Source organism: Heptranchias perlo, chromosome 1 (assembly GCF_035084215.1).
Source record: "Heptranchias perlo isolate sHepPer1 chromosome 1, sHepPer1.hap1, whole genome shotgun sequence".
Lineage (NCBI taxonomy): Eukaryota > Metazoa > Chordata > Chondrichthyes > Hexanchiformes > Hexanchidae > Heptranchias > Heptranchias perlo.
This window is the reverse complement of record NC_090325.1, coordinates 9,145,033-9,160,644: the sequence shown is the minus strand read 5'-3', so window position 1 is coordinate 9,160,644 and position 15,612 is coordinate 9,145,033. Positions and strand designations below refer to the sequence as shown.

The following is a 15,612-nucleotide window of genomic DNA, read 5'->3' as shown; positions in this document are numbered from 1 at the left end:
ATATACTCGACGAATTAAACGTCGAACTATTTAACACAGGAATTGGGCAAATGCTGTCCACATATCATGCTTTTATAATGACCAGTTTTTGAAATATATACAGATAGACACGTAAGTAATGCGTTTAAATTCTGATTGCTGGGGATGCTTTCAGATTAAGAAAATCAAACGAAGTGTGAAACGCATTCTGATATTCCCCCCTTACAAAAATAAAACACTCGACACAATGCGAGTGAGATAAACACTCACCAAGGAGGCATTCTCGGAGGTAAGCAGAAGGGATTATCGTAATTGCGTTTGCATTTTTACAAGTAATTTTTTTTTGCGTTCGGAACAGTTAAGATTCCATGTCAAATTATCCCAGCCAAGGCGCCCCAACCAAATTGGCGCATTTGCAGCGGCGAGGCAGCCTAGCCCGACTGAAAACTAAATAATTTAAACCTAATTTGGTATCGTTACATTAGACCTGAAAATATTAAAAGCAAAAAAAAAATTGCATTGATAACGAATTCAGAAGAATTTTTGTAAAAATTTAATTTTTGCTGATAGATTTTTCAGCTCTTTATATTTGCTAATTTTTTAACAACAATTGGGATACTGCTCTAAGTTCATATATTTTTTTTTAAAAAAAACATGTTGGGATCATTTTGTCCTTTTTGGAATTTTTATTGCAAATTATTTTTCATTGCTATTGATTTTCTGGTTGTTTTGCTGCAAACCCGGCGCGTGCTGAGCGACGCCCATCAATCAATCAAAAAAAAGATTAACGCGTTAACCAATCACAATTCACGCCCCTGGATTGTGGGCGGGGAGGGCGGGCAGATGCCTAAATTATCAATGGAAACCGAATTCAACCAATCATTGCAGAGAGTCCCTCCCAGCTCCTGGGCGTGATAGGGTAGTTGGATTGTCAATCATAGTGGGACCAGGACCAATGGAAAGCTGAGGTGGGCGGGGAGAAGGAGCCGAGCTGTCAATCATGAACGGCGACGACCAATGAGGAAGGGGGACCCCGGGATTTTCGGCGCACGAGCTCAGGCTACCTGCAGAAACTCGGATGTAACTCGGCGGGGAGGAAATGCGCTCCTAATTTTTTTTTAAAAAAATTATTATATATTTTTTATTTTATTTATTAATCCACCCAAATCAGGAGGAGGAAGAAAGAAAAATAATCCAGAGCAGCTCACCGTGGGCCGTGTGGATCTTTGTGTTTAGTTTTGCTTTTCTCATTCATTTTGCAAAACAAAAAAACATTTTTGGAAAATTGCAACAAGCAAAACAAAAATATTGTTCTAAAAACATGGATCATGCTGCAATTGAGCAAACGCACTCACAACATGAACCTATAAGCTTTGGGATTGATCAGATACTGAATAATTCGGACCAAGGGAGTTGCATGCACCATAACAGAGTTGCTGAATCGGATTACCAGATTGCAACCAACGTGTACAACTCTCATCCCGATGGCTACAGTAATGCTTACAATAACGCCTGCAGTATGGCCGGATTACCGGGATCCTATAATGTTAACATGTGTATGAATATGAATGTAAGTATGAATATGAATCTTAATATGAACAGCGGGGCCGGGGTGATCCGAGTGCCCGCGCACAGACCTATGCGTCCTCCTCCTCCTCCTCCTCCACCTCTCTCGGCTGGGATGCCAACCGTTCCCTGCCTCCCCAGCATGGGCAACATGGCAAACTTATCTAATTTAACTTTTCCTTGGATGGAGAGCAGCAGGCGTTTTGCCAAAGACAGATTAACAGGTGAGGTCTTGCATTTGTGTGGGTGAATGTTTGATATATCATGTTTTTCTTGAAAAAAAAATAGAGCAATAAAAAATGCAATGGGAGACGAGAGGGGGAGAAAAACAAATAGTCTGAATGAAACAAGGATATTAAAAAAATAAACAATATCTGAAGTGGGATAGAAACACACACACTAGGAGAGGTGAATGAGAGCGGACAGGGTATATAAAAGTTTGGAAAGAACAAAAGAGGGAACATAATAAAAAGTCTGATTGATAGTTAAAGATATTAAATGAAAGTAGAGAAAATATATTTTAAAACTGTTTTCAAAATTGAAGGCAGGAAACTGATAATTTAAAACACGGTGTCAGAAACGCGAAAAAGAAAGTTTTGAAAAACAAATCAGAAAATGTGTTCTATTTGAAATTTTAAAAGAAATAAAATCACATTTGGAACAAAACAAGGACAAAATGTCCATTCTGTATTGGTTTGGAGACTTTGATGTAATTTCTACCATTTGGAATAATTCTATCGATTTAAGGAATATTTAGGATGACGTGTTTCAGTAATGGTTCGGGCCCTGTTCAGTTTTAATAATCTATAATTAAACACCACACTAACACCCTAAAGGCAGGACAAATATATATATATAGACTTGCCAGTAATTAGCAATGTCTTTAGCAATTCGTTTATTCCTTATTTGGAAATATATGTCCCTAAAACGCATGCATCATTTAAAATGTTTGGTGTGAATTTATCAATAGGATCTCCCTGCGAGTCAGACCGTGACTTGAATTATATTTATTACAGTTTTACAGCATATCTTGCCGTATATAGATCGCGGCTTTGAAGGATGTGATGTTTTGTGTGTTATGTTAAATATAATTTCACTTCTAGCTGAGGTCCCGTTTGAAGATAGACATATTATTATTGATGTTACCCGTCGTGGCATTAGGATCGTTGTGTTTGGTCTGACACTGTTCATTTATGTTGTCAGTTTTATCATCTTCTGTTGGTTTCCACACATCTATTCCGCCCCCTCTCCCAGGCTGCAGTTTTTGCCTTTGGTTTTCTTGTTGCGTCGAACCAGGTTCCCCCTGGCTCCGTCCAGAGACCCCAACACAAACCAGGAGCTCTACAAAACCACACACATTATTCTCAGAATATTCGATTATTTTTATTTTTTTAAACTGACGTGCGATAAACCCACATAACAACAGTCACTGCACTCCAAAATTAATTCACCGCACGAAGGGCTTTGAGACCTTTCGAGATGGTGAATGCAAATCTTCCCGTCTTTCCCAGAGATAAACGGCATTGATTGGGAAAGTCAACACTAATTTCTTAATTATTATTTTAAACATAATTTAAACATTTTGTACACAAGCAATCTGTCCCAATACACACAGATATAATATATATTATGTATGCGTTATATGTATTGTATGTGTTATTTATATTATATATTGTATATGTCTTGTTTACGCGTGTGTTATATATTGTATGTATTATTTATATGTATTATATATAGTATATATGATTTATATATTATACATATTATATATAAATTATATGTAGTATTTTTATATCCGTTAAGCTATGTTGACATCAGATGTACTTGCGATTTATTCTAATATTCAATCAATTAAAAAAGTTTCCGATTTTGAACTCTTGCAATTTGCCACACAGAAATAAAGCTCAGGATTAAAGAGTCAGGAAAGATCGGAACGCGTTAATCCGTGCAGTGTGGAAAGAGGGGCCTCTTGAAAGTATATAAGATAATATTAAAATTGTTATAGATAAAAGTAACCCCGGATCATTACTTCAAAGTAGAGCGCAGAAAGACGATGCAGAATTGAAATTAATGAATAAACCAATTCATCGCAGAACCTTTGCTCAAAGAGTGAGACATGTTGGGAATAATCGGACAAGCGAATTTATTGAGGCTAACATATTTGGGGTTATTTAAGGTACAATTGAGATGGGAAGGTTAATGTACTGGAGAGATGAGCTTTCCTGGCCTTTTTCTCATCCCCAACCCTCTGCTGTTGCGACGGCGCAGAACTGAGGCCTGGGCTCGCTGCGTTTTAACCGAATGAAGATTTAAGCAACCAGTAATACTTTAACGAGTTAATGCACATTCTTGCACTGACACACAAAGCGTATATTTTATGAAAAAGTCTTATCTGTGGCAGCGTTAGAAGCTGTTAAACAAATGCGCACTCCCACATCTGCCTACTCATAAACATCTGTATGTTCGCTTACCGCATTTAATAATAAGGGATATTATATAATGTGTGTATAAAATTCATAATTTATTAATATTTGGAGCATCGGGCACACATCTCTTGCTCTCTAAGTATTCATTATTATCTGTATGTATGAATATGTGTATTTAAGTAATTACATGTTTGTACATATGACTGAATGCACTAAATTAATTGGGGGACATGTGTAAGTAATGATTCTAATAAAGAGAAGAATTGCAAACGTTGGAAACCTGCAAATACAAGCATAACATTCCGGAAATATACAGAGGGGCCCCTCGGCATCTGAAAGATAGATTAGAACAAGAGCTTTTAAAAAAATCGTTCATGGGGAGAAAGGTTTTTGCAGGCAAGGCCAGCATTTATTGCCCATCCCTTGTTGCCCTTGAGAAGGTGGTGGTGAGCCGCCTTCTTGAACCGCTGCAGTCCGTGTGGTGAATGTTCTCCCACAGGGAGGGAGTTTGACTCAGGATTTTGTCCCAGTGATGATGAAGGGAGGGCAGTACATGTCCAAGTCGGGTGTGTGACTTGGAGGGGACCTTGGAGGTGATTTCATGCCAAATATTGACCAGTCTCTTCTATCATATCATGGCCTCCCTGTTTGAAATGCATATTTCACTAATTCTTATTTACAACTTCTGGTCCGACTTTTGAAGCTTAAAGTAATGTTTGGGATGAGACGTTAAACCGAGGCCCTCTCAGGTGAGTGTAAACGACCGCATGGCACTCGAAAAAGAGGTGGGGAGTTCGCCCCGGTATCCTGGCCAATATTTATCCTTCAAATAACATCACTAAAACTCATTATTTGGCCATTTATCTCATTATATGTGGGATCTGGCTTGAGTGCAAATTCGTTGCCCCGTTTCCCTACATTAATTACACTTCAAAAATACCTCATTGGTTGTCAAGGACTTTGGGACGTCCCGAGAGTGTGACGGACACTATATAAATGAAAGTTCTTTTCTTTCTTTAACTCATCTATACCCTTTTACCCACTTTCAGGAACGCCTCTTTAAAAGCGTTCTTTCTACACATTGAAACTTAAACTTCGTCTGTTTTTTGTGTTCCCAACAGTACTTGGCTTTCGGCCGATATTGTGCCCCAATCTCAAATAGGCGCACACACTAGAGTGTTTTAATAATGTAACGATCTAAACTAGCTCTATTAAGCTGCAAGTAACCCGAGATAAAATACTTCTCAATTGTGTGAGAACCCCTCGTCCGCATGATTAGCTTTGAAGCAGAAAAGGGCTCCCTCTAATTTATGAGTATATATAAGTGACCAATGGATTATATCCGCCCAGTCAACAGTCTACAATAATGTAAAGGCAGCGAGATGCAAATTGCAGCAATAATATTCGCGGGGAGGCATCAACTCGAGCCCAGCGGGAGAGCAGTCTCTCGGGCTCATTTGGATGTTGGTGTCTCCCAGCGGTTTACAGGCAGTCTCTTCATTCACTGGAAGGTTTGGACCGTCTCCGAAGCCGCCGTTAACGGTCCCTCCTGCCTTATTCGTTTATATATATATATATATTTAACAAAAAACGTATAGGGTTGGATCACAGAGAACGAAATAACGAAAAGAAAAGAGGTGAGAGAAAGAAAAAGAGAACGGAGAATTGGAAAAGGGAGAGGGGAATTTTTTTTAATAAAGGGGAGATAGGGAAAAAGAAAAGGGAGAGAAAAAAAGGGGGAGAGAAAAGTGGAGACGGGGAAAGAAAAAAAGAGAAAGAAAATGGAGCGGGAGAAAACAAAAGGGTAAAAGGGACGGAGAAAGGGAAGAGGAAGGGAAGAAAAGATGAGAAAAAGAACAAAGATTGAAAAAGAGGGAGCGAGCGAAGGGAAAGAGAAGAGCAAACGGGAGAAGAGGGAGAACGTGAGGCAGAAGGAAAGAACAAATGGAGACAGAGTCATTTCAATTGTTACAACTGCGGCCTTTTTATTTTTCTAATGGATATTTCCACCCCGGTTTTGTAGAAATGAGACACAGTGACATACCCAGAGATTGCTGTCTTGAATATAATATAAAATATTATGTGTGATATGTCTATATGGATGTGCACGGAGGGACGGCTGAACCTGTTTGATGTATACCATCTCAGTAAAGCCTGCGATGGTTAAAGTTTATTTTTATAAGAGGTCTCCTGAACGAGCGAGGCTCCAACCAGCTCCCCGCGGCTCCCGGACACCGCCACTGATCTCTAAACCGGGGACGGCCGGTCAGCGGTCTTCTGTTTTAATATCAATTTACAGACACACAACGGAAATTAGATTAGTGACAATAGATCCTGTCCGAGCCGATTTATGGCCTCATTCCATGAGTGAGGGAGTAGTATTGAAAGTTCGGACCGGCCTCCCTGTTGTGTATTGGTGAGTCCCCCTCTCCCCGTTATTTTTGGGCAGGTCATACGGGGAAAATTACCCCACATCCCAGTGATGTGATTTCTTCCTCCTGAAAGTGGAGCTTTTTGTTATAAATCTGAAATCCATTTAGTTCACACCGCACAAGAGGAGGCTCTTTGGACCATCATGCCTGTACTGGCTCTTTGAAAGAGGCTCTCCAAATAGTCCCACTGCCCCCTCCTCTTTCCCCGTGGCCCTGCAATTTTTTTCACTTCTAGTATTTATCTAATTCCCTTTTGAAAGTTACTATTGAATCTGCTTCCACCGCCCTTTCAGGCAGCGCATTCCAGATCATAACTTCACCCTGTGTCCTTTGGTTACCGACCCTCCTGCCAACGGAAACAGTTTCTCCCTATTTACTCTATCAAAACCACACAGAAGTTTGAACATCTCTATTAGTCAATAGGAATGTAATCACATCCGTTGGCAGCATTGCCCAAACTCTCGGGTTAATGGGGTCCAACCCCCCCCCCTCAATAATCTCATAGAAATTAATGTGTGAAACATGCAACCTTTTGGGTTTTTTGGGTTGGGGTGCGTTAGGGGAGAAAACAAGGCATATCGCACGGGCAAAGGCTCAGTGAGACCCTGAATTAACACAGAAAGAGGCCAATCTTTCTCCTTAATATTTAAACATAGGACCAGGAAGCGAATAGATTAATTTTCAAACGCTCCATTCCCCGCCTCGTCAATAATAATAACAATATTTTTACCCATCAAGTTGTTATGATCTGGAATGCACTGCCTGAAAGGGCGGTGGAAGCAGATTCAATAGTAACTTTCAAAAGGGAATTGTATATATAATTGAAAAGGGGACATTTGCCTGTCTATGGGGAAAGAGCAGTGGCTGGGATAATTGGATAGCTCTTTCAAAGAGCCAGCACAGGCACCATGGGCCGAATGGCCTCCTTCTGTGCTTCATCATTCTAGGACAAGACCCAATAGGTTGGAACTGCATCATTTGATAAAGATGATTCCTTAAAACACGAAATTAATTGTGGTGATTTTGTTTTTACATGGATAGAGTAAATACAATTACAATATGGAGAGTCATGTTTTCAGATTGCATTTCGAAATTGAGATATAAATAAACCTACAACCCATACAATCTACAGGCTTTTAAAACCTAAATTTGACCCGATGGGCTCATTAAAACCCATTAATTAGTGACTTATCTGCTCCCCTCAATCTGTCTGGTGCCCCACACTATAGGCTGTGGATCTTACATTGTTCAGTCAAAAGATGTACCAAATGGGAGAGCATGCTCCAAACAGTCCTAAATCCACAACCATTACAGCACTTCATAAATGAAATCATCTGCACCGTTCACAAAAACAATCACGGCAAGAAACACATTCGGCGCAAATATGCTGCACTAATTATTGAACAAGCATGATATATGGTGGGAAGACGGTTCCATATCGAAAATATAAATCATTTATTTATAAATACAAAATAAACGGCATGTCGCGTATGATTTACTATATATACAGCATAAATATAAAACAGTATATAAAATAATCCATCACCTCTGAACCCATACATATATGTTTAATACATTTTAATAGTGAATACAGTGTGTGACTGACTGATGGCTGAACTCATTATATAGTGTATATATACTGTATGTGTGCGTGCGTATACGTGTGAGTATATATTATATTGGTGTATATAATATATGCGTACATATATATTTACATGTTTTAAAGTGCAGTAATGATTTTCTAATAAATGATATAAAGTACTGTGTATGATGTGTGTGTCTGGGTGTGTGGGTAGGGCTGGTTGTTGATGGTATGAGGTGGCTTTCTATTAAAACCAGCTCCATACTGATGTCCCCACGGAACTGGAGTCCTGGTCTATTGATGTGCAGCCTCCGTTATCTTTCCATCCCAACACTTGTACCAAGCCGCTGCGAGTATGGTCCCATTAAGCACCAGAATGAGTCCGGCTGCTCCTTCCCCCCCGCCCCCCACTATATTCACCGGTTATTTTAGTAACATTTCATCTCCCTCCCTGACACTGTACTGGGTGGAAAGGTTTACCCGGGATCGGCCTCGGGCCGCCGGCTCTGAACTGGACTGAGTTTCACAGACTCTCTGCGGCCCGCCTTATCCCAGTCCCTCAACCCTTTTGTGTATTAATCATTATATTTAAATATCAGGATTATAAAATGCACAATATAAAATAGACGCATGGAAATTGTAATCGGCAGGTTTGGAGATGGAATTTAGAGAACAATTAAGTTTGGAGAAACACACAAAATATTACTTTGTAGACAGAAAATAAGTGGCAGGTCGATATATGATTTATAATGTATACACACTTAGATATATCGGTCACAAACACAGGTAAACCATTTCTCATACAGCACTGTTTACCTGGCACAGAAAATACAGTATAGTATAACATAAAATAAAATAATTACTGAACTCCTTGCCTAGATACATATGGAAGGTCAGTAATTGTTATTTTCTGTGCCAAATAAACAGTACAGTATGCGAGAAATAGTTTACCTGTCTGCTGTATATATATTTATTATATATTATACAAACACATTTCAACGGCACACTATACACATGCAGATGTTATATATAAATATATAAAAATAAAACCTCTGCACGTACGAGTGTGCCGTTTAGTTGTGTTTGTGTGTGACCGATATATCTTTGTGTCTACATTATAAATCACATACAGACCGCGGAGTTTATTTTCTTGTCTGTAAAGTAATATGTTTCTGTTTCTAAAAACATTGTTGTTTTCTAAAATCCATGTCCAACCCGCCGCTCACCATTTCCAATGCGCGTATTTTATATTGTGCTTTTTGTCATCTTGATTTTGTTTTTAATATAATGATTTTTACACAAAGAGGTTGAGGGATTGGGATTAGGCAGGACGCAGAGAGGCTGCGAAACTCAGTCCAGTTCAGAGCCGGCGGCCCGAGGCCGTGAGTGAGGCGGATCCCGGGTAAACTTCTCAGTATAGTGCTAGTTTTAATAGAAGGCCATATCAGTTAATACTTCACTAGTGAAATATGTTCGTTAACGGGACAGTGGTTCATTTCTACATTGAGCTCTATAAGAGAAACTGCTTTTCTTTCTATGTAAGTACATAAGTGCGTGTGAATATAAAAATATATGTACATATAAATGTGCCTTTGTGTTTTTTTTATTCGTTCACGGGATGTGGGCGTCGCTGGCGAGGCCAGCATTTATTGCCCATCCCTAATTGCCCTTGAGAAGGTGGTGGTGAGCCGCCTTCTTGAACCGCTGCAGTCCGTGAGGTGACGGTTCTCCCACAGTGCTGTTAGGGAGAGAGTTCCAGGATTTTGACCCAGTGAAGATGAAGGAACCGTGATATATTTCCAAATCATGTATAGGTATATATATAAATGTGTGTGTGTGTATATAAATATGTGTATATATGTATAAATTGTGTGTTTATATATAATTGTGTGTGTATATAAATAAATGTGTATATATATTTATATGTGTGTGTATATAGAGAAAGCTGTTTTCTCTACATATGTAAATGTTTATATGTGTGTATGTGTATTTAGGGACATCTGTGTTCTCTCTCTGTAAGTACATATATGTGTGTATGTTTGGATATATTCACACATGTTCCAGATTTAATTCTCCCAACTTTTCCCGGTAGTAGACTCTTGATACTTGAGTAAACCCAATTACAGGCAGTCAGAAATCTCCAAACTGGAGTTACTGTAGGTAAAGATGGAAGGGTTTTTTGTTCCTTCGCAATGTATTATATCAACTGCTGTTTTGGCAGCCATGCAGTTTGCAGTTATTTAACGGCTTAGCTCAAAGATTTTTTTGTTCATTCTGGGTGTGTGGCAACCGGTGAAAAATTTGTTTTACTTTATAATCTTTTTTTAATTTGTTTTCTTGTCCATTTTAGGATGCACTTGGCACTGTGATTTTAGTTTCACTGTGAGGTGATTTCCATTTCATAATGACCCCAAAGTTGTCGTATAACTCCAGATAACTACAACAACTTGCATTTATATAATTACCTTTAACATTGAAAACGTCCCAAGGCGTTTCAAAGTGTAATCAGACAATAATTAACACTGAGCCAAAGAAGATGATATTAGTAGGGATGTTTACAGGCTTGGTAAAGAGGGGGTTTTAAGGAGTTGGAGAGGCAGAGAAATTTAAGGAGGAAATCCAGAGCTTAGGGCTTAGTTGGATGAAGTCACGGCCACCAATGGTGAGAGAAGCGAGTGGGGATGCACAAGAGGCAAGAGTTGGAGGAAAACAGTCTTCAGAGGGTCGTAAGGCTGGAGAAAGTTACAGAGGTAGGGAGGGGCGAGGCCGTGGACCAATTTAAAAATGAGGACGAGAATTTTAAATTTGAGGTGAGTCAATGTCGATCAGTGAGTCCAGGAATGATGGGTGAATGGGACTTGGGGCAGGTTAGGGTAGGGGCAGCAAAGTTTTGGATGAGCTGAAGTTTATGGAGGGTGGAGGATGGGAGACTGGCCAGGAGAACATTGGAGTGATCGAGTCTGGAGGCAAGGATGAAAGTTTCAGCTTCAGATGGGTTGAGGCAGGGATGGAGATAGGCAATACTACAACAATGGAAGTTGGTGATCTTTGTGATGGAGAGGATATGGGGTCAGAATCTCAGCTCGGGGTCAAATAGACCAGGAAGTTTGCGCTCAGTGTGGTTGAACCTGACAAGGTGCCCGGAGAGGGGGTTGGAATCGGTGGCACAGAGATTGTGGCGAGGCTCAAAACAATCTGTTTGGTCGTTCCAGTGTTCAACTGGAGGAAATTGTGGCTCACCCAAATGTCAGACAAGCAGTTTGACAACAGAAAGGCAGTGGAGGGGTCGAGAGAGATCATCTAGTCATTCATCTTCCCTCTTCTTTATGGGTTTGTGTTTGAGCATAAAATTGGCTGCTGCATTTGCCTAAATAACAACAATGACTACACTTCAAAAGTAATTCTCTGGTTTTGAAGCATTTTGGGAGGACATGAAAGGCACTACAAATGCAAAATTCTTTCTTCCCTTTTTATCCAAGGCTTATTTTAATGTTCTGCAAGTGTGGATTGCGCTCGCACAACATTTAAAATTGAACATCAGGGAGTGGAACTCTGCATGCAAACATGCACCCATGTGAGGTGCTCTTTCCTGGCTGGGAGAATCGGGAATTAGAGCCAGGCAGGAGTGAAGCAATATAATGAAGGTACTAACTGGCTGGAGTCTAAACGATAGCCACCAGCCTCACACAATTTTCAATTGTCCGTTTGAACAATATATAATAATGCTGTTATTTCACGTGAAATGTTCAGTAATCGTGCTGTGGTCATTAATACCATGCTTGAATTATTGCCATATACCTGGGGCATATAAATCACTGCCAATGCAAGCAGCTGGTCATCGCAAAGAAAATGCATAAATGTAAAATATAACAGCTACCAAAAACGCCCCACTCTCAGACACACTCTCCCTCTCACACACTCTCAGACACACTCTCCCTCTCACACACTCTCTCAGACACACTCTCCCTCTCACACTCTCTCAGACACACTCTCCCTCTCACACACTCTCTCAGACACACTCTCCCTCTCACACACTCTCAGACACACTCTCCCTCTCACACACTCTCAGACACACTCTCCCTCTCACACACTCTCTCAGACACACTCTCCCTCTCACACACTCTCAGACACACTCTCCCTCTCACACACTCTCTCAGACACACTCTCCCTCTCACACACTCTCAGACACACTCTCCCTCTCACACACTCTCTCAGACACACTCTCCCTCTCACTCTCTCAGACACACTCTCCCTTTCACACACTCTCTCAGACACTCTCACACACTCTTCCTCTCATACACTCTCAGACACACTCACTTAAACACACTCACACTCACACACACTCTCTCAGACACACTCTCTCTCAGGCACACTCACACATTCTCACACACTCTCACACTACTCACGCACTCTCTCTCACACAAACTCTCACACACACTCTCACACACTCACACACTCTCTCTCACACACTCTCACACACTCACACTCTCTCACACACACTCTCACACACTCACACAAACTCTCTCACACTCTCACACACTCTCACACAAACTCTCACACACTCTCTCACACTCTCTCACACAAACTCTCACACACTCACACACACTCTCTCTCACACACTCTCTCACACAAACTCTCACACACACTCTCACGCATTCCCTCTCTCACACACTCTCACACAAACTCTCACACACTCTCACACACTCACACACACTCTCTCTCACACACTCTCTCACACTCTCTCTCACACTCTCTCTCACACACTCTCTCACACTCTCTCACACAAACTCTCACACACACTCTCACGCATTCCCTCTCTCACACACTCTCACACAAACTCTCACACACTCTCACACACTCACACACACTCTCTCTCACACACTCTCTCACACTCTCTCTCACACTCTCTCTCACACTCTCTCTCACACAATCTCTCACACTCTCTCACACAAACTCTCACACACACTCTCACGCATTCCCTCTCTCACACACTCTCACACAAACTCTCACACACTCTCACACACTCTCTCACACTCTCTCACAAACTCTCTCACACTCTCACACACTCTCTCACACACTCTCTCACACTCTCTCACACAAACTCTCACACACTCTCACACTCTCTCTCACACACTCTCTCACACACTCACTCACTCACACACACTCTCTCTCACACTCTCACACTCTCTCACACACTCTCTCACACACTCTCTCACACTCTCTCACACAAACTCTCACACACTCTCACACACTCACACACTCTCTCTCACTCTCTCTCACACACTCTCTCACACACTCACACACACTCTCTCTCACACTCTCTCTCACACACTCTCTCACACAAACTCTCACACACACTCTCACGCATTCCCTCTCTCACACTCTCTCATACACTCACACACACTCACACAAACTCTCTCACACACTGTCTCACACACTGTCTCACACATTCCCTCTCACACACTCTCACACACACACACACACACTCTCTCACACACTCTCACACATTCCCTCTCACACACACACACACACACACACTCTCTCACACACTCTCTCACGCATTCCCTCTCACACACTCTCTCACACACACTCTCACACACTCTCTCACACTCTCTCACACTCTCTTACACAAAATCTCACACACAAACTCTCACACACACACTCTCTCTCACACACTCTCACACACTCTCACACACACTCTTTCACACTCTCTCTCTCTCACACACTCTCTCTCACACACTCTCCCTCTCTCTCACACACTCTCTCACACTCTCACACTCACACACACAAACTCTCACACACTCTCTCACACACACTCTCTCTCACACTCTCTCACACTCTCTTACACAAACTCTCACACACACACTCTCGCACACACACTCTCTTACACCCACTCTCACACACACTCTCACACACACTCTCTCACACACTCACACACTCTCTCACACACTCTCTCACACACACTCGCTCACACACACTCTCTCACACACACTCTCTCACACTCTCACACACACAAACTCTCACACACTCTCTCACACACACTCTCTCTCACACTCTCTCACACACACACTCTCACACACAAACTCTCACACACACACTCTCACACACACACTCTCGCACACACACTCTCACACACTCTCTCACACACACTCTCTCACACACTCTCTCACACACACTCTCACACACTCTCACACACACTCTTTCACACTCTCTCTCTCTCACACTCTCTCTCACACACTCTCCATCTCTCTCTCACACTCTCTCACACACACACTCACACACAAACTCTCACGCACTCTCTCTCACACTCTCTCACACACACACTCTCACACACAAACTCTCACACACTCTCTCACACACACTCTCTCTCACACTCTCTCACACACACACTCTCACACACAAACTCTCACACACACACTCTCGCACACCCACTCTCACACACACTCTCTCACACACACTCTCACACACTCTCTCTCTCACACAAACTAAGTTAAGGGGAGGTCATGTCTGACTAACTTGATTGAATTTTTCGAGACGGTGACAAGGAGGATCGATGAGGGTAGCGTAATTGATGTAGTCTTCATGGATTTTAGCAAGGCTTTTGACAAGGTCCCACATGGCAGATTGGTCAAAAAAGTAAAGGCCCATGGGATCCAAGGGAATGTGGCAAATTGGATCCAAAATTGGCTCAGTGGCAGGAAGCAAAGGGTAATGGTCGACGGGTGTTTTTGCGACTGGAAGGCTGTTTCCAGTGGGGTGCCCCAGGGCTTGGTACTAGGTCCCTTGCTTTCTGTGGTATAAATTAACCACTTGGACTTAAACACAGGGGGAATGATTAAGAAGTTTGCAGATGATACAAAGATAGGCCGTGTGGTTGATAGTGAGGAGGAAAACTGTAGGCTCCAGGAAGATATCAATGGACTGGTCAGGTGGGCAGAAAAGTGTCAAATGGAATTCAATCCAGAGAAGTGTGAGGTAATGCATTTGGGGAGGGCAAACAAGGCAAGGAAATACACAATAAATGGGAGGATACTGAGAGGTGTAGAGGAAGTGAGAGACCTTGGAGTGCATGTCCACAGATCCCTGAAGGTAGCAGGACAGGTAGATAAGGTGGTTAAGAAGAAATATGGAATGCTTTCCTTTATTAGCTGAGGCATAGAATATAAAAGCAGGGATGTTATGCTGGAACTGTATAAAACATTAGTTAGGCCACAGCTTGAGTACTGTGTACAGTTCTGGTCACCACATTACAGGAAGGATGTAATTGCACTCGAGAGGGTACAGAGGAGATTTACGAGGATGTTGCCAGGACTGGAGAATTTTAGCTGTGATGATAGATTGGATAGGCTGGGGTTATTTTCTTTGGAACAGAGGAGGCTGAGGGGTGACTTGATTGAGTTGTACAAAATTATGAGGGGCCTATATAGAGTGGATAGGAAGGACCTATTTCCTTTAGCGGAGGGGCAATAACCAGGGGGCATAGATTTAAAGTGATTGGTAGAAGGATTAGAGCGGAAATGAGGAAAAAGTTTTCACCCAGAGGGTGGTGGGGGTCTGGAACTCACTGCCTGAGAGGGTGGTAGAGGCAGAAACCCTCAACTCATTTAAAAAATACCTGGATGTGCAC

The 15,612-nt window shown here is 41.8% G+C and overlaps 1 protein-coding gene across 1 annotated transcript in view; it reads left to right on the top strand.

Moving 5' to 3' along the window:
• The first annotated feature begins 1,057 nt into the window (after window positions 1–1,057).
• Window positions 1,058–15,612, top strand: part of tlx2 (T cell leukemia homeobox 2) — a 58,132-nt gene continuing 43,577 nt past the window's right edge. The window contains exon 1 of the mRNA XM_067980172.1: window positions 1,058–1,769. Within this exon, the coding sequence (XP_067836273.1) occupies window positions 1,301–1,769 (469 nt within the window). The 5' untranslated portion in view covers window positions 1,058–1,300. The remainder of the gene's footprint in view (window positions 1,770–15,612) is intronic.